This window comes from Leuresthes tenuis, unplaced genomic scaffold (genome assembly GCF_036924035.1).
Source record: "Leuresthes tenuis unplaced genomic scaffold, fLeuTen1.0.hap1 SCAF_16, whole genome shotgun sequence".
Classification (NCBI taxonomy): Eukaryota; Metazoa; Chordata; class Actinopteri; order Atheriniformes; family Atherinopsidae; genus Leuresthes; species Leuresthes tenuis.
Window position 1 is genome coordinate 30,945,239 of NW_027325370.1, and position 26,100 is coordinate 30,971,338.

Consider the following 26,100-nt stretch of genomic DNA (forward strand, 5'->3'; position numbering starts at 1 on the left):
TTTTCTGCATTTTTGTCTGCTCAATGTCCATCGATATCCAATACTTGGACATTTGAAAGCTCAGTTAAGTTCCAAATTTACCAGCAGAAAGCTCAGCATCCAAACCAACGTAGGAAAATGTTTTAAAAATCTGTGTTTGCACGGAAAAAAGCTAGTTTGAAAATCTCAAGAAGAAACATAGAAAGACATGTCCAGAGCTACTGTGGCATGCTGCCATTACTAAGTGATCTAAAACACACAAATGTTCTTTTTTTGATTGTATTTACTTTGAATTTACAGGTTTTCAGTGAACTGGAGGAGATGGCTCGGTATAGGGAGGTTTGGGGATCTCAGCTCGGACTGTTGCATCTATGGCACAGTCCTGAATAAGGGGTAAGATGATGATGGATGGATGGATTTTTTTTTTATGCATTTGATGAGGAGTCTACCTGAGTTATGAATGTAGCATGTTACATAGCTAGACTTGACATACAGAACTTGGCAACGAACTTGCCTTGCTCCTCATTTCTTTCTACATTTCTTAGAAAACAGGAAATAGTTGCAGGATTGATTGAAACGTGTCAAGCATGAACATAAATCCAGAATCTGAGGCAGAAACAGAGTTTTTTATCAGTTCTCAGCAGCTTTAAAGTGAATATCTGGTCTGAGCTCCTTTATTCTCCAACACAGCCTGAACCCTCTGAGACAAGCTTTCTGTCATTTCTTTAAGGAGTCTTCAGGAATAGTTCTCCAGGCTTCTTGAAGGACATCCCAAAGCTCTTCTTTGGATGTCGGCTGCCATTTGTTCCGTTCTCTGTCAGATGATCCCACACTGCTTCAGTAATGTTGAGGTCCGGGCTCTGGGGAGGATTCATCCCTCCATAAGACCTGTTGCCACTGATTTTCAGTCCACTTCTTGTGTCATTTGGCATACCTCAGCCTTTTCTCCCTGTTTCCCTTCCTTAAGAATGGCTTCTTGACAGCCACCCTTCCATGGAGACCATTTCTGATGAGGCTTGGGCCAACAGTAGATGGATCAGCTGAAGGTCCAGATGCATCTCTCAGGTCCTGTGTCAGGTCTTTGCTGGATTTTTTCCTCTTTCTTAAGGACATCACTTTCAGATCCTGTTCATCTGCTGTAGAATTAGTTGTTTAGTTTTCTCTTGAATTACAACAACTAGCATTGAAGCCTATACCTCCAGCCTCTGGTGACACTGCACAGCTGAGTTTATTGGTCAACCCATCAATGGAGAAGTGTCAGATTCCTGTTTCTGTGTTGCAGCTTTTCAAAAGGTTGCTTTAGATTTCCTTTGCCAGTGAAAGGAAACCTGGCTAATGTTATTTTCTGCCAGAAAGCACTGTTAAAGCTTTCTGTGTCATCAAAGTGAATTTCAAACTTTGTCCCATTTTACAATTTTTTAAGTAAACATTTATCTACCGATGATTTAGGAGGGAAGAAATGTGCAAAGCATACTGTGAGCTGAAGAGTAACCACCCCAGCAACAAATTTAGAGGGGGAAAAATCAATGGATCTACAAGCTGCTGGATAATATGCTTGTCAGAGATATTAGATTGAATGTTGATTGCTTGACTTGACTACAATATGAAAGAGTGATGGGTCTGTAAGTTTAGATCAGCCTGAGTTCACTGCTGCCGGCTCTGACAAAAGCTGAGCAAGTTGACAGGATCTGTTCTCTAGATTTTCTGCAGTCTATGAGAGCCAGACTGTCAGCAACGGGGCTGAGGTTCAGCCCGCGTGCCTCCAGAAAGCTAAGGTCCGCCCCTGTCTGCACAGTGTTAATAACCGCCGACACCACAGTTGTCTGTCGTAACGAATAGATGCTGCGCCATGTCCAGCCGTAGCCTTTCTGCTCTCAAAACTGCGCTCCTACCGGCCAGCCTGGAGAGGATGGCACATAGGATCTTTCCGTCTCCATGGTTATCCCCGTTTCTGCTTGGCCGCTGATAGGCTGCCCGGGCGCGTGTCGCTGCTCGCGGCAGCCAAATAGTCGATTATTCTATCGTTTTGTTATTATTTTCTTCATTTTTTCGTCATCCGTTATTCGTCATTTCCAGAATAGAGTCTTTGGACTGCTTTAGGCATGCGAACATATTCCATGAACACACACGAGGTTTCCTTCGGTTTGACTGGAGCAATGCGAAAGGAAGTGCGGCTGCGGATCCACACGGTTTCCGACAACTGCGAGGAGGAGAAGCCTCACAGGGCGTCTCATGGTGTCTGTCAGCTCCAAGAGAACATGGCTTTACAAATGCGTTGATATGTTCTTACTGTCTCAGAGTCATAGGCTCGTATCTGGACTGGAGGTACTGGAGAGTGGAATGGAGACGCAGAAATACAGGATGCGAGGATGACGATGAAGCCTCATTCGGAGCTGTCACCGGGACTGCTTCAGGAGAGCAGGAGACATGACTTGTCCAAGAAAAAAGATGGATTCTTTAAATACGTTGTCTTGTGAAGGAAGTCTGCCATCTCTGAACATTTTTTACAAACCTTTGCACCACTGACAGGCTTGTATTGGCAGCGTCCGCTGCTGAGGTCGCTCCTGTTCCCTGCTCTTCTTTTTCTTTGACAACAGACAGGTGGATCGTTGTAGTTTTTCTTGCGGACTGCATCAGACGCCCAGTTTGCGGAACACAGACAGTCCTCAGCAGGTAAGGCTCCAAGCAAGACGACCATTTTGCATCGCCCTCTCGGTCCTCCAACTGTCACGCTTCCAAATGTCTGTTTAAGTGTCGGAACCTTGTGCCTACTGTTGCCTATAGGCCCAGACTAAGCAACTCTCTCACTGCTTTGTCTACCCCAGCCTCCACACGGGGATCATTTAATCAGTTCAGTACAAAGTAAATGCTCGTGTTTGCATGCATCACTGCAGTATACGTTACACCACTGTGTTGTGTAGGTGTAAAAAAGGATTTCCATGGACTATGGGGCCTCACTGAGGCAGTGATTGTTTGGTGTATGTGCCCCCTGGAGAACATAGTGCCACCTGAAGGAAAGTGATTTATATGGTGTGAGGTTTAAGGTAATCCACACTCCTTAAAGCTGAACTGCAGCAGCTGGGGGCTCCCCTGTCCTTACCAGACCTGTGGGCTCCATGTTGGGAGGCCCGATGCAGGCCCCCACAGACAGAGAGCAGCTCTGTCTACTTCTCATCCAGTGAGCTTTGTCACTTCCTCCTACCAACAAAAAGTCAGAGGTATTGGGTTGCTGTTGCTATCCAGTTCCTGACAGTGACTCTGCCCTCCACTGCCAACCAACTTCCAGCATCACAAAGCCCCTCCTTCAAGACACAAAGCCTTCCTCACAGTCCTCCACAGCCCCCAGCCTGAAGAGTAACACGGGAGCCAACTTAAAAAATGACACAAAATTAAAATGTTTGACTTAATCAGTTTGATCTTAAATGGGAAGTTTATATGCTCCAAGGAACCAGGGATCCAGCACTTGTCTGACTACAGGACTTTGCTTTTGTTTTTGAGATATTTTCAAAACGTGCGATTTGTTGAAGCTTTCCATGCCAGCAACACAGTTGTGAAAATGTTTGGATTTGTTCACTACACTTTCCAGATGACAGTTTTATGAACAAGGCCCAGGCTGGCTTTGCAGAGAAACTGAAGCTAAAAGCCAAGATTGTTTCAGCACTAAAAAGGTATGAGTCTGAACCTCAAGCGGCGAGTGAAACTGTTTCAAAGGTCTGTGCTGTGTTGGCAGTAGGCTTATGGACGCATTTTAGCCCATCATGGGAACAGTGAGTGAAAAGCAGCTGAGCAGTAGCTATCAGTGGGGTGGGGTTGTATCTTGTATTAATAAGTTATTAATAATTAGGTCCTGAGTCAACTGAATATTTACATTTTTTTAAATCTCACAAGTAACAGTGGTTTGGCCCCCATCCACTTCATGCACTGGGTACATAGAACTATCAGCAACTCTGCCTAAGGTAACAATGGAGGAATGTAGAAGCAACTTTACCTTTTCTAGGTTTTGTTTTCTGCCTTATTTAGCATTTTAAAACATCTGTACCTATTAACACATACCCATGGCCCAAACATATAAAGCTGGATTTGAGATGTTTGAACACCTCCTAAAGGTTGTTTTTGTCAAAGATTCTGCTTTATTTATGTGTTGTAGCTTCCTGACTGGTGTAACCTTGAGTAGTGCGCACTCATGAGTCACGACATGTTCGCCCCTGCCCCCTTTGGCAAGCCTCCAGGAATCTGACCAATCAGCAGAGACTTATAAAAAAATTCCTCTCTTCTCAGGAGGAGGCAAATTGGAGCAAAAATCGCAACAGAAGACAGCTACCGAAATTTTATTCCTAGGCAGCTTGATTATTTTGTTCTTGCCCCTCTTAAGAAGAGGGTAATTATTCAGATGAGGCTGGCTGCATGCTTTAATTTGCAGCTGTGTGCTTTAAGGCAGACTTCAAATGTAATAATCTGTTTGAAGAGTTTCAGTCAGGATTCAGAGTGCATCATAGCACAGAAACAGCACTGGTGAAAGTTACCAATGATCTCCTCTTAGCCTCTGATAGCGGACTTGTTTCTGTGCTTGTCCTGTTGGATCTCAGTGCTGCATTTGATACGATCGATCACAGCATTCTGTTACAGAGACTTGAACATGTTATTGGGATTAAAGGAACTGCATTAGGCTGGTTTAAGTCATATTTATCTGATAGATTCCAGTTTGTTCTTGTAAATGAAGACTCTTCCTCACACACCAGAGTAAGTCATGGAGTTCCTCAGGGTTCTGCATTTTGATCGATAATGCAATTGAAGTTTAAAATCACTCCTGTATCTATACACTCAGCTAGACTCAGATGGGTTTAGGTGCTCTGCACATGTTCTCAGTAAACACAGTAAAATGTTTATTAATCCCCCATAAAGCTGCTCTCATTCCCATATTTTTCTGTTTCTTTTGTCAGAAACTGGGACTGAAAATCAGCCCATTAAGACTACGTATCAACTGGTGGTCACTAAAGCATTTCCAGGCTGTCGCTCTGCTCTAATAAAATCCTGATTTTATAACCACAGCCTCGTCTAACAGAATCACTGTTAAAGTAGCTTAAAGACAGCATCTGAGCAGAGAACCCAGCTGAATTACAGGTTGTCAAGGCCTCGGACACAGGATGCAGGGTCAGTTTCAGAGTCAGGAACGTTTATTTAATATAAACAATAAGGCAGGTTTAGGTTCTCCCGACAGAGCAAAAGAAGAGGCTGTGAAACTCCTAAAGCGCTCTCCACAATAACTATGGCTGGGGGGATTGCCACAATGAAAAATGATCAAAATAACTCTCCACTCTAGGAGGAAAACCTAAAGGGCTGTGAACAGTAACAAACATAAACTCACGCTGTCCTGATCAGGCGGATTTAAACAAAGGACGCTCTCTCAAATACCGAGGCACTATGAAACTTTAACTATAAACGTAAAGCACTCCTTTAACGGAGGCGTGGTAGATCTTAAAGAACAAAATGCAAATCGCTCCACTAATGGAGGTTTCTATGAAACATTGACAAATCAAAATCACTCCAAAAAGGGAGGAACAAAACAGGCTGTAGAACTTACCGTGATAAATAAACTATGGCTATAGAAAACTTACAACAAAGATGGGTCTGAAGGAGGATCGCTCGACTTCAGGCTGGAGGAAAGTATGGCTGTGAACACTGTGGCTCAAGACGCGAGTAATGAAGCTCATAACGGAGACAACACACTGGCACGGGACAGAGGGAGACGCAGACTATTTGAACCCATGAGGAACCAAGGGGAACAGGTGGAAACACTTTGGAATCAGGGAAGACAATGAGACGCTTGACACGGGAGGAAGGGCAAGATACCTGAAACAAGAGGAAGTTTGTGATTTCAAAATAAAACAGGAAATGACGAGACAAGACATGAATCAAAGCATAAATCGTGACAGTACCATGATCTCCCACAGAGGACATCAGAGGCAGCAGGACGTCTCCTTTTCACCTTTTCACCGACTGTGCACAGTGTCGCAGCATCAAACATATTCAGTCAATCATTTTGCAGCCATGATCTGAAGTATTTCACATAGCAGCAATTATACAGCAGTTATACAATATTCATTATGCATAGTAAAGGAGTTGTTTCTTCAATATAAGCCACATAAAGCTGCTCTGTGAGGCTGTATGTCGACACAGTTGTGCTTGACAAGCATCAACAAAATGCACATGACGACAGTGATAGCATGTTGATGTTTTCTACGTCATATACTCGACATTGGATGACAACTTTTTGGAGGTTCTTGTGATTGATGACAGTTTGCGGCAATAGCTCAGATATTTATTTGTTGTTGTGGTAACTGGAATATGTTGTAGTGGTAACAGGATCATATGTTGCACAGCAAGTTGCCCAGTACCATGGACTGGATTAGGTTTATGATTAGACAGATCAGATCACGTATGCCGTATTTCGCTATGCTGAGCTTTAGGGTTCCGAGCTTACCTCCTACCAGTCCTAACCACATGAGGGAGTCAGTAGATCTGAATTTCTAGGCTCCATACCTGTGGAGGTAATGTACCTGTGGAGGTAATGTATGTGCACCTGCTGTATTTTTGGCTGACTGGGCTTGTTAGGAGTGAACCCTACTTGTTGGTCTGACTGTAGAGAGTGAATGTGTCCACTGGACCTTGTATTTTAAACCAGAACACATCAGTCACCTGTTGACATAATTGTAGATTGTGCTCTTTATAAAAAATATTTCATTTCCTAGAATCCCATCAAACACACAGGCCCTTGTTCTCAACAACCAGCGTAGCTCAATGTCTAATAGCAGCGTTCGATGGACTTCACCCTCACTCAGAAGTTTTTATAATCCAGTAAATGTTCTATGAGTTTACACAACATGAGCAAATATGAATTTTGACAACCTCACAAATGTATCCAGTTGAATCCTCATACACCCCATGTCATTTTCAATGTTCCCTCTCGGATGCAGGGATCACAGGTTGTTTGACTCATTAGATGTTTTTTCGAATTCCGTTTTATTCCATTCTTTGCAGTTTCAAAGCATCACAAAAAAGAGGAAATAAGTAAGATAAGTAAAAATACATAATAGACATAAAGCAAATGGAACAAACACAACATCTTACCTACAAAGTACAAAACAAGAATTCATACTGTGCCAAGTTGGCCAAGTGCTGGCCAACATGTCATTGGGGTCATCAGGTGGGAACCTCCTTTCATCAGTGTTCATCAGGCCCTCAACACCTCCAGGAGGCCAGACAGGGATCAAGCCCCAAGCCTCCCCGGCCTATTTGAACATTACCCACAATCTCTGTATGTCTAAGAGTTGCTTCTGCCTCCTGAGCTGCCATTCTTGGATTCCATTTCCTCCCCTTTGTTGGATTCAGAACCACGTTACTAACTACCACATCTTTACTCCCAGCTAACAGGAGCTCTGTCCTAACTTTAGTACATTTAAACTCCTCTACTAGACTAGATTCTAGAAGCTGGAGTATGCCTTTCCCAGACAGTGCCACAGTACTTAAGCATCTAGGAACACCTACAGTAGCCACTTCCTAATGTAAAAGGGAACTAACTTTTTCTGCAACATATAATGGAATCTCATACACAGACAGTGGCCTCATCAACATAGAAAACAATCCAAACTGCAGAAACCATAGCTTCAACTTTCCTGGAAGCCCTGATTTATCTATTCTATCTAGTCCCTCAGCAACATCTTTCCGAAACTGCACTGCCTGCTCTCCATCATTTAAGTCTGCCTGGTACCACCTACCTAAACTCTTTACTGCCTTTTCCCTAATTATTGAAATGTTTTCTTCATCTATTACAAACTTGCTGTCACTTAATCTGCTTATTGAAATACTTCTAGACTTAGTAGGTTTGATTTTCATACCAGCCCACTTTAGATTTTTATTAAGTCTCTCAAGTATTCTCCTCATACATGCCACTGTTGTAGTCACCAACATCATATCATCCATGTAGGCCCTAATTGGTGTAAGGCGCATGCCATCCTGACGTCTCTCTCCACCTACAACCCACTTGGAAGTTCTGATGCTAATGGAGAAATCATACACCCTGCCATAATGCCCACTTCTAGCCTCTGCCAACCTGTTGTGAAACCTGCTGTACTTAGACACAGTCTAATATCCTGGAAATATGCTCTTATTAAGTTAACAACAACTACAGGCACTCTGAAACAATCAAACGCTTTCCAAATAAGTCTGTGGGACTGAACCAAATGCATTTGCTAAATCCAGAAATATAACATGCAAGTCTTTTTCCTCAGTCTTGGCTGTCTGAATCTGATGCCAAATCATGCTAGTGTGCTCTAAACACCCTGCGAAACCTGGTATTCCTGTCTTCTGCACAGTAGTATCTATTAAGCTATTCTAAATAACTAGCTAATCTCCATGCAATTACACTAAAGAAAATCTTCCCCTCTACATTTATGAGCGAGATCATCCGGAACTGACTCAGGTCCGAGGACTCTTTCTCCTTTAGAATTCCTTTCTCCTGCCTTACGCCATGCTCTAGGAATAAACTGTTCTTCCCAAACTATTCTTAATTGCCTCCACAAAAACTTTAGCATATCAGGTGCACTTTTATAAACCCGGTAGGGGATTCCATTTGGCCCTGGGGCCGACGAAGCCTTTGCATGTCTGACTACCTCCTCAACCTCTTACCACCCAAGTGTTCTAACATCCATCTTATGAGCTATCTCTCCTAAAGGTGGCATGTCAGGTGGAAGGCCTGCTACTCTACACTGCTCAAGATCTGATTATGTATTTCTTGGATACTTTTCCACCTCTAACTTTGTTGCTTTCATCTGCCCTCCCTTTTCCTGGTAAACAACCCTTTAACAAACTTGAAGGGGTCCCTGTAAAACGCTCTTTACATATTCTTCTTTCTCTTTTTCCTAAGATATTCAGCCCTTCTGAGTATTGCTAACCTGCTTCTCAATTCTTCCTGCAAAACATTAATTCCCTCCCTTTCTTCCTCTGTAGCTCTTTTCCAAGTTTCTTCTTTCCTTAACCAATTTCTCTTTGCCATCTAGACTTAACTAATTGTACTCTTTCAACCCTTCTTCTATCTTGCACCCCAAATCTTTCTGCACCATAGGAGTTAATTATATCTCCCATCTTGTCTAACCTATCGCTTGCATTTCCTCCTAACCTACTTCATATTAACGACAAATCTGTATTGACTGCCTCCCATTCTTTGATGCTATTTGCCCTCGGCCACTTAACTCTGGCTTTCTGCATCCCTTCTTAGAACCTCCTCCTCCACCTCCCTAGCTGTGTTATTGATATCCTTCAGGCTGTGTTTTTCTACCTGCCGCCGGACTTAATCCGACTTACTCGATTGACAAAGAGATTAAATTAGGTCACATCTGCTTTTGTCAGGCTCTTCCAGCTCCACATTTGCAGTAGTGGTTGCAAATCTAATGACAGTAAGGACATCACTTATGGTAAAAGAAACCGTCTCACTGGGGACCGAGTGCAGATATTTTTAGGTGACAATCTTTACTTGATTAGGATCAACAGTCTCTTGATTCTTCCACAAGGCAAGCGGGTTGGAGTTGATTTAAAGGTACTCTTGTAATGTTGGTGCACACTTTGTCATTGAACTGTTGCTGCAAATCTGTCTGGTATTTCTTATCAGTTTGAATTAGAAGGCAAAAAATTCTGCCGTGGCTGACCTCTTAAGCACATGATGTCTGTGACTCTGCAGTATCTGGTCTCATCCTGCTGTAAAATGAGAAAATAAAATAAAAGCTAACTAGTAAAAAAATTAGTGAACGTTGTAACAACAGGAATATTTTCACATGAAATGGGAGAATCAACCTTAGTTGAATAAGGGAAGATCTTTAGAATAGAATAGATTTAGAATTTAAAACTTTTTAGACTTCTGTGCATCTTCTCAGTGGAGAGGTGACATGAATGAAGGAAATGTCATGATTTGAGGTGTTTTTGTGTTCTGTTCTTGTCGTTTGAGTTTCTCGTGTTTTTTTCGTGCTTTAATCATTATTATGTGGTAGTATAAGTCCTCCTGAAGTCAAGCTTGTAGAGATGGGTGCACAGAGTTAAGGCTGAGCATAGAAATCAGTTTGCTCTGTTTTGGTACCTGACAAATGCTCTTCTACATGTTAAAGCATTTTGAGGCCATTTAGGGATAGTCTCATAAATATGTGGAACAGACTGAGCCGTGAGGTGCTCATGGTGTGTTGGGCCTTTATGTTTGCTCTGCTGTGGGAAAATTTCATCCTTTATGAAATTTGCTTTTGTCAACTTAATACATAGCATCATGTCTGGATCCCATATGTTTTTGGCTTTTTGGGGCTTGAACATCTGACCATGTGCAGTGTAAAAATCTCCATGAAGATATAAAATGACTGTGAGGAGGTGGCAGAGAGTTCTGATGAGGCTCCTATGATATCAGGAGGAGGTGGAGATGAGGAGGTAGGCTATGGAACAGTCCATTTTCAGTTATGGTTGAGGTTATCCAGTCTGGTGACCAGCTGCAACATCCTCTGTCATTTTATTGTTCTCACTGCCACAAACCTTTGTCGCACTCAATAGCCGATCAAACTGGCATTGGTTGCACAGTTTCGAAGGGATTCTGGTGTACAGGAAGGACTATCTAGAGCATGCAGGCAAGCATGTGATTACACAGTGAAAACACTTTGATGATGATGAAAACAGGTTGAGAACAGCAGATTAGGCTCCTTATTGTATTGATATGAAAAATGCGTGTAGCTGTATGTTTCCACAATAGCAGGGAGCAGAAAGTAGCATACAAGTCAGCAGAAAGGACAAACTCCCCATCACACACACACACATTCACTCACACAGCTGCAGCAAATGCTCCTGTACATTTCCTGACACATTCATATATTGTGTCACCCATTAATATTCTGGAGGTTTTACAAGGGGCTGGGTGGAAAATTTCCACGAGAAGTCCAAAGCATCTCTTGAATATTTCAGGACCCCGGTGCGTTATTCATTATGCAGAGATCCATTAGACAATATTGTGCTGTATGAAAGCTTGAAAGACTTGTTTGCTTCTTGCTGTGTTTAATTAAACTTTTGTTTCTGAAAGATAGCATTTCTGCAAGCTGCAAAATGAGGATTGAGTTTCATTCTAACAGTCCCATACTCACTTTAATCCCATGGGTTTCCTGGTCCAATCTTCAAACTCTATGCAGCACCATCTCCTCAGATCATTCTAAACTCTTAGCAGCTTGACTCGAAGAAAGACTCAGTGACTCCACCAGTGACCTGCTGTTGAATTTTTCAACTCCTCCCTTTGCACCAGTCTCTACTAAAGGTTCCAACCTTTGTATTTCCCTAACACTATACTCTCACAGGCTGATCAAAAGCAGCAAGGATGCTGTTACATACTGTGGAAATGGGTGGATAGGTAGGTATATATATGTGTGTGTGTGCATGTGTGTGTGGTGCGCTCTTTTCCAGGTTCCAGCTGCTGCTCGTTTCCCCAGTCTTCACCTGGGCATAATGAGTGATCAGCCCTAAAACTTTATAAAGTTGAAGGAGGATGGATTTCCCCCAGGGGGGAGAGCCAGGCAGAGCGCAGACCACTGTGACATTTAGTGTTGAAGGCTGACCCAGCTCAAGGTGTGGAGAAAGCTTTTTGGAGTCTTCCTTTGGTAGCAGTTTGGTGAGTTTGGTGAGCCTGGTGAAGTTTGCTGCCAACCGGGTGTGTGTGTGTTGTGGCAGCAGAAGCAATGAGGAGGTTGCTGCTGATTGTGAGTATTGTGGGCCTGTAGACCACGGAAGGGGTTTTTGTTCTCAGGAAGATCAAAATCCCCCCCCCCCCCCCCCCTTTTAGGTTAGTTCTGGGTTGTGACCCTTAAGGTTTTGTGAGAATAGTGGCGTGGCCACCTCTTTTTGTTAACTCCATATATAATAAAAGCTTATTATTTTTACCATACTCCTCTGTTTGGTTTCCTTCATTCTTCCCGGCTATATACATTGTTGCTCCCCCCACCTTCTCCCCCTGGATTTAACGGCGGGGACGTAACAGATGCATTCTTTATATCCCCATCTCTGGACTTCATCTCAATTCAGCAGTCCCGAGGCTGAAAAGTGGCCAATGGTATGCCGTCTTGCTGTAGTGGCATATGCCCATCCTGTCGTGGTCAGCCGCTACTCTCAGTAGGATACTTGTATTTTCCCGACACATACATCATATATAGTGCCTTAGAAATAGCCCTGCCCCTTTATTATAGGCATTACGAGTTGCTTGTTTGTGTTCCAAGTTTTATTAAAGTTGTAAAAATAACAAAGATAAGCCTCCTGAACATCTTTTACATGACGTTAGAAGTAAAGTGGATTGAATGGCAAAGTTTAATCCACTAATTTAATTTTTTTGGAACAAGCCTGGAGAGTGACCAGACTGGAGGCAACGCTTCATGAGGACTGACTGTAAGCTAAATAGTTTCCTGTGATTTAGTTGTTACTCATAACGAGAACATCCGTGACCTCATTGTCGTGGGAATATTAGACAAAGCTGTTTCATGGAACTCACAAAGGACTTTACACTGACCATTGAGACTGTCAGGCAATCAGAGGAGGTTGTCTCACAAATGACCAGACAAGGAGAAGCAGCAGCGTCAGTGCACAACGTTAGCCAAAGGCAAAACAAGACATAAGAACGATGAAAACTGCCCAGCTAAAGATTTATGTGAAATACATGTAAAAGGATTGGACACTAGAGCAGAGAAAACAAAAAGGAAAGGTGTGAGGGAGGTCACTGCACAACCTGAGCACCTGCAGTCATGTTGCTGGGAGCAGACAGGTCATCAGCACAGTGGTCTGTGGAGCTGCTGGTGGACCGCCACAGCTTGGACAATGTACCACTCAGATGTTGGCGTCTTCTCATGAGGCTCATGAGATTCAGTCCTGCAGCAGAATATGCTCCTCGTAGGACCCTCATTGTTGCAGAAACACTGTCACGTAGCCCACTGCCCACTACGTGCACAGAGACCGACACATACAGTGATGGGGCCAGTGTTATTGAAGGGATCTCTATACAGATACTGATACAGAGCTGCAGTCTGTGATGAAACTAATACAGACAGGATTCCCCGAACATTTAAGCTGCGTATCAATAGATACAAGAGCATATGTCCAAGTGAAAACAGAGCTAACTTGTTCTCAGGGGCAGCTGGATTGTGGTGCGGCAGACAATGTGAGTGGAAATTCTGCAGAAAGTTCACGAAAAACACCAAGGCTCAGTAAAATGTAGGGAGAGAGTATGCTCATCGATGTGGCTTGGACTCTGCTGATTTTTAAAAAAAAAATAAGCTTGTGACATCATGCCAGGTGAGCTGAAAAGAATGCAGCAGAAGGAACCTCTCATCTCTATTCCTCTCCCAGAGATACCATGGAAGAAGATTGCAATGGGCCTCTGTGAGCACAGTCGTCAAAACTATCTGGTAATCTCAGACAATTATTCCACAGTTCTCAAGCTCAGAGTTTAAAGAGTTTTCAAAACAGCTGTATTTTAAACATTACTTTGAGCCTTCATCATCCACAAGGAAATGGATATGCAGAAAGGGCCGTGCAAACAGCAAAGAAAACCGGACCCAGTGAGACCGCTACTCCATGATCCTTCGTCATCAGGACACAGCAAAGAGCGGAGCTGAGGTGGAACTGTCGTCACCTTCAACCAGGACCGAAAGCTCAGCCCCCTCCAGCAGCAGAGTCTACTGAAGACACCAACTCTCAAGAGACCCTCATGTCACTCCTACACCCCCTTCTTCAAGTCAGATCGTGACTCGATGGGTACGAGTGTGTAAACCAGTGACCAGGCTTAATCTGTAAATGTTTGGATGTTTCAGTATACATTAAGTACTATAATGAGTATCTTTTGGTTCTTTATTTATGTTGCTAGTTGTACACAAGTTCATTAGAATGTAAGTGAACATGTTTATTTCACTGTTATGTCATGTTATAACATCCAAATTTTATTAAAGTTGTAAAAAACAACAAAGAACATCATTATTTTCCAAACTTTGGATGGCCATTTCTATCAGACTGTCACATGAGATCCGCCCACTAACACATACACTGCATAGCTTTTATAACCTAACAGGTGCAGGGCATAAAAGCTATACATGTTTAGAATATGTGAACATAAAAATGTCGGTCCTATATTTTCATTAGGCACATACTTTTAAAGGATTTAACTGTAAATCAGCTTCATCTTGCTTGTTTGGCAGCCGTGGGTCATATAGGAGTCTAAACACACATCTTAATGGAATAGAGTTGCAGTAGTGGACATATTGTGCTTTTCTTTGAAGTTCTTTTTCTCTGAAAACACCAATTTTCTTAAACATTTTTACTCTGGTTTGGATGCTGTGGCGTTGGATGATTTCTGCTGGTAACTTTTGCACTTTTTCCACATCTTTTATGATGCATAACCATGACGAAGGGAGATTTGTTTGCATGTGGAAACAGCTGACTGAGCTTTTCAAAACACAAATAATTCCTGGAATAAAACCCACTGAAGAGATGTCAATATTTCTTCCTTTGATCATCATGGGAAGAAGTGTGGGATCACTGGCAGATAATATGGAAGAGACTGGAGGCCTGGAACCCTGGATGCAGCAGGAATATTAGGAACACAGAAAGGACTTTTTCTCATTGACAAAAAATCAGTCTTCACATACAATAATCTCTTTACCTGATGCCTGTGAGCCAACCACTCCTTGGTCATTTTTCTTTAAATGTTATTGTAATTCTGTCACTACCTTCTTTCCCATAGCTTGGAAGCTTTTACCAGAGAAACTTTACAAGAGAAACTTTTACACAGTTGCGTTACTCTGAAAGTTATTAGCTGTTGTTAAAACAAACTAACTGCATGGCTGTTCTCATAAAGTCCAAACACATGTCCACTGTGGTCTGTAGGATCTTTACTCTTTGATGATTAGTCAACTGCAGATTCATTTAAATATTTTTTCACTGATCTTTTCAATAGTTTTATTAGACTTAGTTGAGTTGTTCATCAAGCCACAATTCAGTATCACATCCTGACAACAAATCATGGCACAAAGAACTCAAAAGGAAAAAAACACTTGTGGACACCAGTTCTCCAAATACTACAGACAGTTTGCATCTGTCAACATAAAGATGTCTTTATAAGATAGTTTATCAGTTAAAGAAGCAACTGACAGTAAAAGTTTCTGTGTATGTCCAGTGTTTTTACTCTGCTGTTTGTAACACTTGGGTGAGTGATTCTTTAAGACATGTCTGTACAAGACATATTAAATCTCTTATTGTTGATCTTTTCCAATTGCTTTCAGGGTCCTGGAGAGGATCGTTGAAAAAAACTACATCAGCAAAAGGAACCTGCTTGAGATGGGGCAATGTGGACTGAGGTGTTCCTGTTCTCTGTGAACTCTGAGAGGGAAGCAACCACGAGGACGAAGCAACAGAAAGCAGTTGGAGGGGGCAGTGGAGGAGCAGCGGCTTTGTTGTTTAAAGATAAGGTGGTATCGGTGGGAGCCCATTCGAAATGGCAAATGGAAGTGAGAGCAGTGAAGGGCCTGCAGGGCCCATGGCTGCTGCAGTGGCCACGGCTGCAGGTATGGTCGTGGAGAGTTCTTCCTCAGCTGTATCTACCTACATTAAACTGGTGCTACTGGGGCTGATCATCTGCATCAGCCTGGCGGGTAACCTGCTGGTGTCGCTGCTTGTACTGCGTGACCGGGCCCTTCACAAGGCACCGTACTACTTCCTGCTTGACCTGTGCCTGGCAGACACCATACGCTCAGCCATCTGCTTTCCCTTTGTACTGGTGTCTATAAAGAATGGCTCAGCCTGGACCTACAGTGTGCTGAGCTGTAAAGTGGTAGCCTTCATGGCAGTGCTCTTCTGCTTCCATGCTGCCTTCATGCTCTTCTGTATCAGTGTAACACGCTACATGGCTATTGCACACCATCGGTTTTACTCGAAACGCATGACATTCTGGACATGTGTGGCAGTGGTGTGCATGGTGTGGACATTATCTGTGGCGATGGCTTTCCCACCAGTTTTTGACGTGGGCACCTACAAATTCATCCGCGAGGAGGACCAGTGCATCTTTGAGCATCGCTACTTCAAGGCTAATGATACATTAGGCTTCATGCTAATGCTGGCTGTGCTCATTTTAGCTACACATGTAGTCTACATGAAGCTACTCCTCTTTGAGTACAAGCACCGCAAGATGAAGCCTGTCCAAATGGTACCAGCTATAAGTCAGAACTGGACCTTCCACGGGCCAGGAGCTACAGGCCAAGCAGCAGCTAACTGGATTGCGGGTTTTGGGAGGGGCCCAATGCCACCGACTCTGCTGGGAATTCGGCAGAACTTGCACAACCAGAACCGGCGCCTATTGGGCATGGAGGAGTTCAAAGCGGAGAAACAGCTTGGTAGGATGTTCTACGTTATCACATTGCTGTTCCTGGTGCTCTGGTCTCCTTACATAGTGGCTTGCTATTGGAGGGTGTTTGTCAAGGCTTGCACAATACCCCACCGGTACCTCTCCACCACTGTGTGGATGAGTTTTGCCCAAGCAGGGGTCAATCCTATTGTCTGTTTCTTCCTTAACAAAGACTTGAGAAAAGGGCTCCTTTCACACCTACCAGCCTGCTGCAGGACTAAACCTCATCTGCCACGAGAGCCTTATTGTGTCATGTAAGCAGAAATTACGCTCTGAAGACCAAGATGAAAACAAAGGGACAGCCAACAGATGCATTTTGTGTTTTCTGAAGGTATTTGTGGCATTTGATGTAAACCAGTGAGTGTGGTGGTAAAAATACTACAATGCAAAGAATGTACTTAAATCTGCCAACACATTTTCACTCCAAAGTATTCTTGGAGCATACTTGACTTTTCATAACAGGAAAAAAATATTTTAATACTTAAACATAAAACTAATAATGTCATCAGCCAGACAAATAGCCACCAACAAACACAAGTGCTGCTCAAGAAGGAATTTTAAAATGGTCAGTTAAATAAGTCCTGTACATGGTTGTTTAAGCTGATTTAGGTAAAAAAATATCTCTTGAAGTGGCTTTTAGTCTAAAAGGTTATTCTAAAAGTTTACAAAGCCACCGAATTATTTGTTCAGCAACGGTTGAGACTCAAGAAGAAATAAAGGACAGACAGACTTCTGAATCCAGAGATGTTCCCTTACTGTTCAACTGATTCCTGTCCATTTTTATAGTGATGAATCAGAGAAAACTGTATTGCGTGTGAATGTATATAAATGCCTGTGCATTTAAAACATCAGTGACACTTGACAGCACAGTCTGTGAGTCATTTTACTGTGTGGTTCAAATGGCAACAAAATACTGTTCTTATTGATGCTTAAATGTACATAAAGAAATGAAAACAAGACCAGAGGGAATAACACAAGGCAACTGGATTGAGGTCATCTCGTGAATTGAAATTAAATACTAATTATTAGATAGTGACACAGCCTGGATGGGTGGAGCTCTGTTACAGGCTTAATATGCATGTGTGTGCACTGTGGCAGGACAGCAGAGCAGGGCCATGTTGGCACAAGGAGAACATGCAGACAGATACACCTGAGCTGGGATTCCAACCAGGAACCTTGTTGATGTGAGGAAACAGTCCAAACCTCGACACATCTTCACACATGTCTTATGACTTTGAGAAAGGTGTAATTCAGTTCTACTCAGTTGTGTGTGCAGGGCTGGAAGTACAGTACCTGCCTGCTGGGAGGGAATGTTCTGTGATAAGTTGTAGGTACAATCCACACTTTAGTCTTGACCTTATTCCAGATCATGATGTGAAACTGGACACATGATAAGAAATCCATGTACTGTGAACATCAGAGCTTCCTGTTTTAAGATTTGTTTCCCCTGAACAATAATGTATATTAAAAAAACTACAGTTTGCATTTGAAATCGCAAAGCAATGATCCTGAATGTGGGCTGTAACATGATAAGTGCCTGCTCTCCCCTTTGTGAAAGTTTTTAATATTGTTCATCTGTTGTTGTTTTCTAGAATATACTGTATGATGGGTGAAAGTCAGTACCATGACTGAACATATCGTCCTCTCCATCTCACAGAGGGAAACTGTCCCACTTTCAAATGTAATAAAGCTATGAAACCAATCCTGTCACTTCAAAGCTGGGTCTAACTTGTCAGAGCTGACCATCAGGAAAGAGGTTGGTGGGAGACTGTCCTCCTTCTAAATAGGACCCCATGGGTCCTTCAGGCATTTAAGCCCAAACGGCTTAACGGCTTAACTGTGTGAAAGGAGGATGTGACCTGGAGTGGTTGTGGGTAAAAATGACATCAGTGAGGGTGACAGTCACACTGTCCACGATGATTTCTAATCTTGTTCGAGTAATGTTATCACGAGAACCCAACCAGGAAGTGACAAGTGTTTGAAAAAGGTTCTGTTGTTGTACACCACGGCGCAGCACTCAGGTGCTGCATCCACCCCTCTGTTCTCTTTATGAAGACTGTATTGCTTCTTGATTAAAGACTTGAATGATGTCTGCTCTGATGTGGAAACGATCATGAGTCATATTCATCTTCTGCTGCTGGGAGGGGCGGCACTTTAAGGGACGCTGTTATGGGCTATAATCAGTATCCCATAATGACGACATGATTATGGGCTATAATGAAGCGTGTGAACAAACGATCCATTTGACTGCTTCAGTTGTTTACAGCACACACTCATTCACTGTGTGCTGATGTGGTCCACTGTCGGGCCAATGTTCCCCGGGCACTCAGGTCATTTCAGCTCAGTGTTCGCAGCTCTCTTTCTGCTCTGTTTCTCGTGTATTAGTGTGAATGAGTGTCTGAGCTGATAAAATGTAGGCTCAGCTCAGTGCTCTTGTCAGTTCCGGTCACCGTCTCCCTCTGCAACACAAGTGGAGCAGGGACTGAAACTCCTCTGTCTTGTTCTTTTTTCCCTACAACACTTCATGTTTGACACTACGCTGTACCTTTGGCATATTTACTTCTGCCTCAGCTGAGGTGCCAGGTGAGAGAAGCTGATACTACACTGCAGACCACTGATTGGTCAAGGAAAGTCCTCATCTGAGGGCACATCAACAACATTATGCTGGAAGCATGGTTGATTTCACACTTCTTTGTTTGCTGAAAAGAGAAATCCTTTGCTAACCCACTCACACAATTTATAAATCCGTGGGCTGAAGAAATGGATGTCCCTTGTTTGATCGCCCTGTGCCTGAGTAATGACTCCATTAGAGCATTTCTAAAGCGACTGTACTGTCTTCTTTGCTGACTGAGGCAGAGCACAAACTTGTGATGGCCACTGAAAAGATGTTAATGCTAATGTTCTGACAGTCTGCGCTGATGAAAAGCGAAACAGAGAGGAGTAGACTGGTGGTATGTCAGTGCATGTCGGGGGTGCAGGGGTGGAGGAGCACTGAAAACTGTATCCACAAAAATTCAACGCCATGTTGGTCTCCATAATGTTTTTCCTCCTTTGCATCAGTAGCTTCTCCTGATCTATTCCCACATCAGGTGCCGTGCATCAGGACATGGCTTTATCAGTACCTGCTACGCAGAACTAAATGATTCCCAGGCTGCGTCATCAGGTGTCACTGATTAGAAGGCCTCTGGACATAAAAATGCTTATTCCTCTTTGACATCTGAATGAAGCAGCTAATGCTGTAGGAGTGAATGAAGGAGTGGCTCTGACAGCGCTGCTTTTGGCTGGTAGTAATGAACCAAAGTAAAACTGCAAAGTAAATGTCAGCATATGCAGACCTAATAGACTGAGGAACAACAATAGGATCTGACTCATCCTGAGTTTCTTTCTGCTCATCAGTAATGAAAACGCTTTTTAAAACGTGGCCCACAATGATTCAGTGAAATAGATTCCAGACGATACATTTTAACCATCCAGGCTTCGGGTCTAAACCGTAACCGAGCAGCGCAGCTTGGGTTCTAAGACACACTTTCTCTATGACGTGACGAACTCTGTCACCAATGAGAGAGAAACTGTAAATCAGCAGAAAGATGTGATGTTAAGAAGTGGCACATCACAGGAACCAGCTGTTAGAACCATACCTGTGGTACAGAATCGAGTAAACTCAAAGGATTTAGTGAGTGAGCTGTGAGTCTTCAGCTCACAGCCCAACAGGAAGTTCAGGGGTGAACAGTGTGTGAAGAAATTACACCCTCTCTCAAATCTAAGGTTTTACTGCGATCAGATGAGGAGAAAGACATCATCTGTTCCTCATCAGGTGTTAAAATCCAACAACACATGACCTATTACACTAAGCAGTATAAAACTGAGACAGAACACAGCAGCAGTGTGTGAGAAACTAAGTGAACCCCTGATCCAGCAGTCTGGAGCAGCAGCTTCAGCAGCAGTGAGTTAAAAACTAAGTGAATCCCTGATCCAGCAGCTTGTAGCAGCAGCTTCAGCAGTAGTGAGTTAAAAACTAAGTGAACCCCTAATCCAGCAGCCTGTAGCAGCAGCTTCAGCAGCAGTGAGTGAGTAACTAAGTGAACCCCTGATCCAGCAGTCTGTAGCAGCAGCTTCAGCAGCAGTGAGTTAAAAACTAAGTGAATCCTTGATCCAGCAGCTTGTAGCAGCAGCTTCAGCAGCAGTGAGTTAAAAACTAAGTGAATCCCTGATCCAGCAGCTTGTAGCAGCAGCTTCAGCAGCAGTGAGGTGCAGTAATGGTTTCCTGTGTGTAAAACTATGTGAACCCCTGATCCAGCAGCTTGTAGCAGCAGCAGTGAGTGTAAAACTAAGTGAACCCCTGATCCAGCAGCTTGTAGCAGCAGCTTTAGCAGCAGTAAGTGTAAAACTAAGTGAACCCCTGATCCAGCAGCTTGCAGCAGCAGCTTCAGCAGCAGTGAGCTGCAGTAATGGTTTCCTGTGGGACGTTATCAGTCTCTCTCATGGTTCTGGAGGAATTTTGGCCCACTCTTCTCTTAGTTTTTTTTCTTTTGCAGTTTCTCTGAGCATTGCACCGTCTGACCTTGGAGTGAACTTGATGGGACGTCCACTCCTGGGAAGATTGACAGCTGTCCTGAATGTTTTCCACTTGTGAATAATCTTTCTCTCTGTAGAATGATGGACTCCAGATAGTTTGGAAATGGCCTTATAACCCTTCCCAGATTGATGGGAAGCAACAGTTGCTTCTCTGAGATCATTGCTGATGTCTTTCCTCCTTGGCGTCATGTTAACACGCACCTGAAAACTGACAGAACTTCTGCTTTTATAGAGCTGCTCACACTGACTGATGATCAGTTAATCAGAGCATTGATCAGCAGCTCCTGGCCGCTACTTACCCTCTAAACTCCTATGGAAACAGTAAGGGTTCACTTAGTTCACTTAGTGACACAGTGCAATATGTCATGTTGTTATGAAGTTACTGAATTCAAAGACTTGGTATTTACCTGATGATTCAAAATCTATTTTTTGTCCCAGGATGTCTCAGAAATGCGGGTGGACTTTGTCCACCACATGGCTGTAAATGAGGCTGCTCCTGTCCTTTATAAGTCTTCAGAAATGTTGTGAGAAGTTGCAAAACGTTGAAACTCTGAATCATACAAGAAAGGCAAGCTGTGAAAGCTCCAAATACTGTGCATGTTTCTATATCTGTACTTTTGTAGGCAGTTTTGCGTAGTTCACAACAACAATCCATTCAGTTATGGATAGTTTGTGCAGGTGGTTTCTGCTGTCTGCGTTCAGTTGCTCTCTGTTCTCTGAACTCAACACCAAGTTGTGATAGGATCACAGAAGCCACAATGCCCAACAGCATGCTGACAAACTGACTCATGCAGTCAAGACAAGGACCAAAAACACCAGTAAAGTTTTATGACAGTGGCTGTGTTTCCATTTCATGTGAACATTTAGATTTCTAAAAGCAGAAAGAAATGAGGTGCCTTCCACTCCCTACTTAATAATGGAAAAGTACCCAAGTTAGGATGTGTCTGTACAAGCAGAGGAGAAGCTGTAGCTGTTGGTAGCTGGAAATAACACTTGATAGAGAGAAACAAATTAAAATAATTGCCTTATCAGAGAAAATTAGACAAGGATCGTACAGTCTATTTTAATTGAGATGTAATTATTCTTTCGTGTCAGCTAGTAATGAATGTTCCTGCTGTAAATGTGAACATGGCTATCCATATAGGTGCTCAGGTGTGTGAGGTCATTTCTATTTGTTGCTCATTTATTCTCTTAATGAGGAAACAAAACCCGGATCAAAGAAGCATAAAAACATCTTTACAAACTGAAAAAATACCCGACTTTACTCCAATTCCATCAACAATTTCTGACATATGGGGGTGTAATAATGTATTTTTTGAGTTAGTTAACTAAGTCAGATCATGAGCAACACCGATAACAGTAAGCAGGAGTCTCCAGTCAGAGCTATGTCTTCATGATGCGGTTTCTTTCTTACCCTGTGGGGACAAAGATATTAAATGAACAGACACACTGAGCAGTATGAGAATTACTCCGGCTTTGTGCCAGGTGGAAACATCAAAGAAAACCTAATTCTTTGTGTGATTTGTGATGTGACCTTTCGTCTAGCCTTCATTGCTCTTTTTCAGATGCCATGCACCATATCATTATTTATTATTACCATTACTGTTATCATTGTACATGAACTATGAAACATGACCTGAACTGATCCTTCCTACTATCCCTACAGTATCTGTAGTTATAGAAAGGATCTTATTGATTCTTGTACAAATTATGATAAAATAAAACAGCGACACCACAAAAGCTCCAACAGCAGCGTTAGAATGATAAAGTACTTTAGCTGCTGGACTCCTGCGTCTCGTGCATATGTTGGTTAGAACATAATGTCCTTCTCTTTTAGTGTAACAAGAAGTTAGTTTTCTTTGGTGCTTGGTCTATAGTATAATAAAAGCAATTACAGACACTGAGTGGGCAGCATAAATACTATAAGAAGTATCTATATGTGGCAGTGAAAAGTGAACTGATTAGAAGTTTCACCAACAAATGCAGCCTGAATGAGCTCAAAGTGGAGAGCTGAAACAGTGCAGAGGCGCAGCAGAGCTGAACTGAGAGTGTGGAGGGAGAACAGAACAGAAAACAAAGTCCAATTAAAAAAGTACACCTTGATCAAAGATAGGAATCCAATAAAACTCCATCCATCCATTTTCATCCACTTACAAACTAGCTTGAAACTCACAGTCAGAGCGCTCTAACACTATAAGCCACATTCACACAGCGGCTCTCAGTCTGTACAGTGTTAGCTTCACAGCCTCAGGACCCTGCAGCAGGTGGTCCAGGGGAGCCGACCCAGCTCCACCACCTGCTCAGCGACACACTCTGTATGTCACATGTTGATCTATTCACACACATAGCAACAGCTCCAAAGGTACTGAAAAGCACCTTGTTGGTAGGTCTGGCCAGGGAAGGCGTTTTCACAGCCACATTCAGTTCCAGTGGCACACACTACCACACAGCAGAGCAGTACACCAGCTCACTGGAACACTGTTAGAAACAGAAACATTCTCACAAAACAGGGAAGCCAAAGCAAAACTTTGTTGAGGGGCTTCAATTCCAGGTCCAGACACCTGCACAGAGCTCAGCCACACTTTGATCAATGTGAAAATACAGCCGTTCTAACAGCAGTTCCGTTCAGAAGAATTTATTTGTGCTAGTCTATGTAATCAACCAGAAAAATGAAGCAGCAACTAGATATCATTATATTATAGTGTAAATGGTAAGTGATTCAGTCTGAAAAGATAGAGTATGATAATATACATCCAAAGCACAGGTCAGACACTCACCGCTGACCCCTGAACATTGCACGACCCCCCCATCCACAGCTCCAACACCAGCACATTTCCTTTGTACTCCAGGAGCTCCAGGGGCCTGATGTTACTGCAGGAAAACAAGCTTTACCTTGTCACAGCAGACACAGAACCATTTCTGTCTCTAAATACACAGCTACTTTTATACAGTTCGTCCATACTTTTAAGGTCTAAATTGTGAGAAATTCTTCATTTCAAATCATTATGTCTCAGCTAAACTCAAATGATCATAAAACTGTGGTGTCACTCCCAGGTTGAGTGTTGGAAGTTCTGATGACTTCAAATTTTTCTTCTTATCGTTACACAGAAAGCTCAAATAATGAGGGCAGAGGAAGACACATCTTGAGCTACATGTACCCAAATCAAAAGGAATTGACAAACTGGAACGGTGCATGTTTGTGTAACTTGTGGAGTTCAAGTGGAACGAGCAGAGAGTGAAATTTGCGATGACTGTCTGAAAAATGAGTGTTTGTGTTGTGTTTTTAAGCTCACCCTTTGTCTTTACCGTGAAAAATGTAACACCCCAACAACAGCATGCCACAGAGAAAAGTGAACACGTTTTTCTTTTCAGAATGATGGCCTTACTCGATCCAAACATCAAACCAATGCAACACGTGTTTCCTCACACTGCTGGAAAGGAGCAAACTGGAAAATAGCGATATTTGGAAAACTAGTTTCTCCAGCCTCGAAAAGCTGGGTTATGAACAGACTATGAGGGGAAAGAAGGTCGTTCCCTGAAGAGTGAACCCTGCTCTGAATTTTTAGGGGATTGCTCCTATGAGATGTTTCATTTCAACTTGAGAAATGAAAGGAAACAACTTCTTTCCATTTTTGAGCTAAATTCAAAGAAAAGTAGACAACAGGTGATTCCAGAGAGGTGTGAACTAAATTTTCTTTAGTTGCCTCTGTCAGATTATTTTTTGTAAACTTACTGTGAACTCTGTACTCTGTAGTGTGTAATTTATTGTTAACAAACTTTGAAATGCAGATAAAGTTTGAAATGCAAACAGAAAAACTTTGTAATCGTGCATGTTTTTTTGTTTCCTCATTAGGACCTTTTCTGCTTTATTAACCGACCCTGTTCCCCCATTAATAGCTACTGTGAATTTGACTCATTTGGAATTGATTGGATTATAATTGTATTGCAATGAATTGGATTCTAATTGGTTTGAATTGGAGTGTATCTTTGAAGTGCCTTGAGATGACATTTGTTGTGATTTGGTGCTTTAGGAATAAAAATTAACTGAAATTGAATACTGGGACCAGTAGTTATTATGAGGGACCAGAGCCAAGGCCAAACGTTACCTTAGGGGGTCTGGTTGCGATTAGGGCTGTTGCACATGAAAAAAAAAGAAATTCATGACGATAACAGGAATCATACATGTATAACACACTAACCTAAAGCCAGTTCCTGAAATGACATAATTATTATGCTCGGGTCACCGCCATCATACCCAGCAATAACACTACCCTCCACGGTGTGTTTGCTGAGCTCTGTGAACACAGTGAACACACCTGGCCAGTATCACTCATGTTGGGTAGATGATGTTCTGGACAGTTTTGTTTCATGTAATATGTCGTGTTGGATTTACCTCATTTTAAGACCTGGTAAAGAACAGGAGCCTCATGGATGAAAGACTGCACAGCTTTGGTGCCGTCACAAAATGGGAAAAATATGTGCGCTATAAATGTGTACAAAATGTCCAGAACATGTACAAAATCATACCCATACCTGATCCCTCGCAACTTTTCCTAATATAGCTCAATAATTAAATTAAATAAAAAAAATCTTTATTTCTCCTGAAGGAAAATGAAGTAATCGAGGTGTTGTGACACTGATAAACGGGAAACTGAGCGCACGTATAAACCAGTAATGCTGACCCAGCGGAAAAGGCAACATGGTAGCTGAGTAGAATGTGCTGCTTTCTGAGCAGTTCAGCAGCATTGTTGTCTTTGAAAGTTATCTTTGAAAGGCTGTTTGATGTTAAATGCCTCTGACAGATTTACCATGACTGTAGAAATGCTCTAGTTTGCTCACAAAAGACCCAGTGACTGCAACATGTTGGATAAAGTTAGCTTAGCTGCTAATGAAGACCATGACTACAATGGGGCAACTCATTGCAATCTCCAAAACAGGGATGCAGATGAATTTCCTCCTCTGCCGGTAACACCAAGCAAGTCCCAAGTTGCCAGGGAGCCAATTTCAAGCATCCCCCATCCAAGAAGTGATGCCTTGAAGGAAAAGATGGAAAATGTGCATGATGAATTAGTGGACATTAAGAAGAAAATAATGTGCAA

The 26,100-nt window shown here is 42.6% G+C and overlaps 2 protein-coding genes across 2 annotated transcripts in view; one reads left to right on the forward strand and one right to left on the reverse strand.

Annotated features, from left to right (window-relative positions):
- The first annotated feature begins 1,814 nt into the window (after positions 1–1,814).
- Positions 1,815–24,729, forward strand: gpr173 (G protein-coupled receptor 173). Its single transcript, XM_072367269.1, has 2 exons — positions 1,815–2,652; positions 15,309–24,729. The coding sequence occupies exon 2, from the start codon at positions 15,521–15,523 to the stop codon at positions 16,682–16,684; it is 1,164 nt and encodes a 387-aa protein (XP_072223370.1). The 5' UTR covers positions 1,815–2,652; positions 15,309–15,520; the 3' UTR covers positions 16,685–24,729.
- The window catches only part of LOC140271971 (histone-lysine N-methyltransferase SUV39H1-like), a 39,405-nt gene continuing 18,182 nt past the window's right edge, over positions 4,878–26,100 (reverse strand). Inside the window, exon 7 of the transcript XR_011907874.1 lies at positions 4,878–5,034. The gene's annotated coding sequence lies outside the window, so the exon portion shown is untranslated. The remainder of the gene's footprint in view (positions 5,035–26,100) is intronic.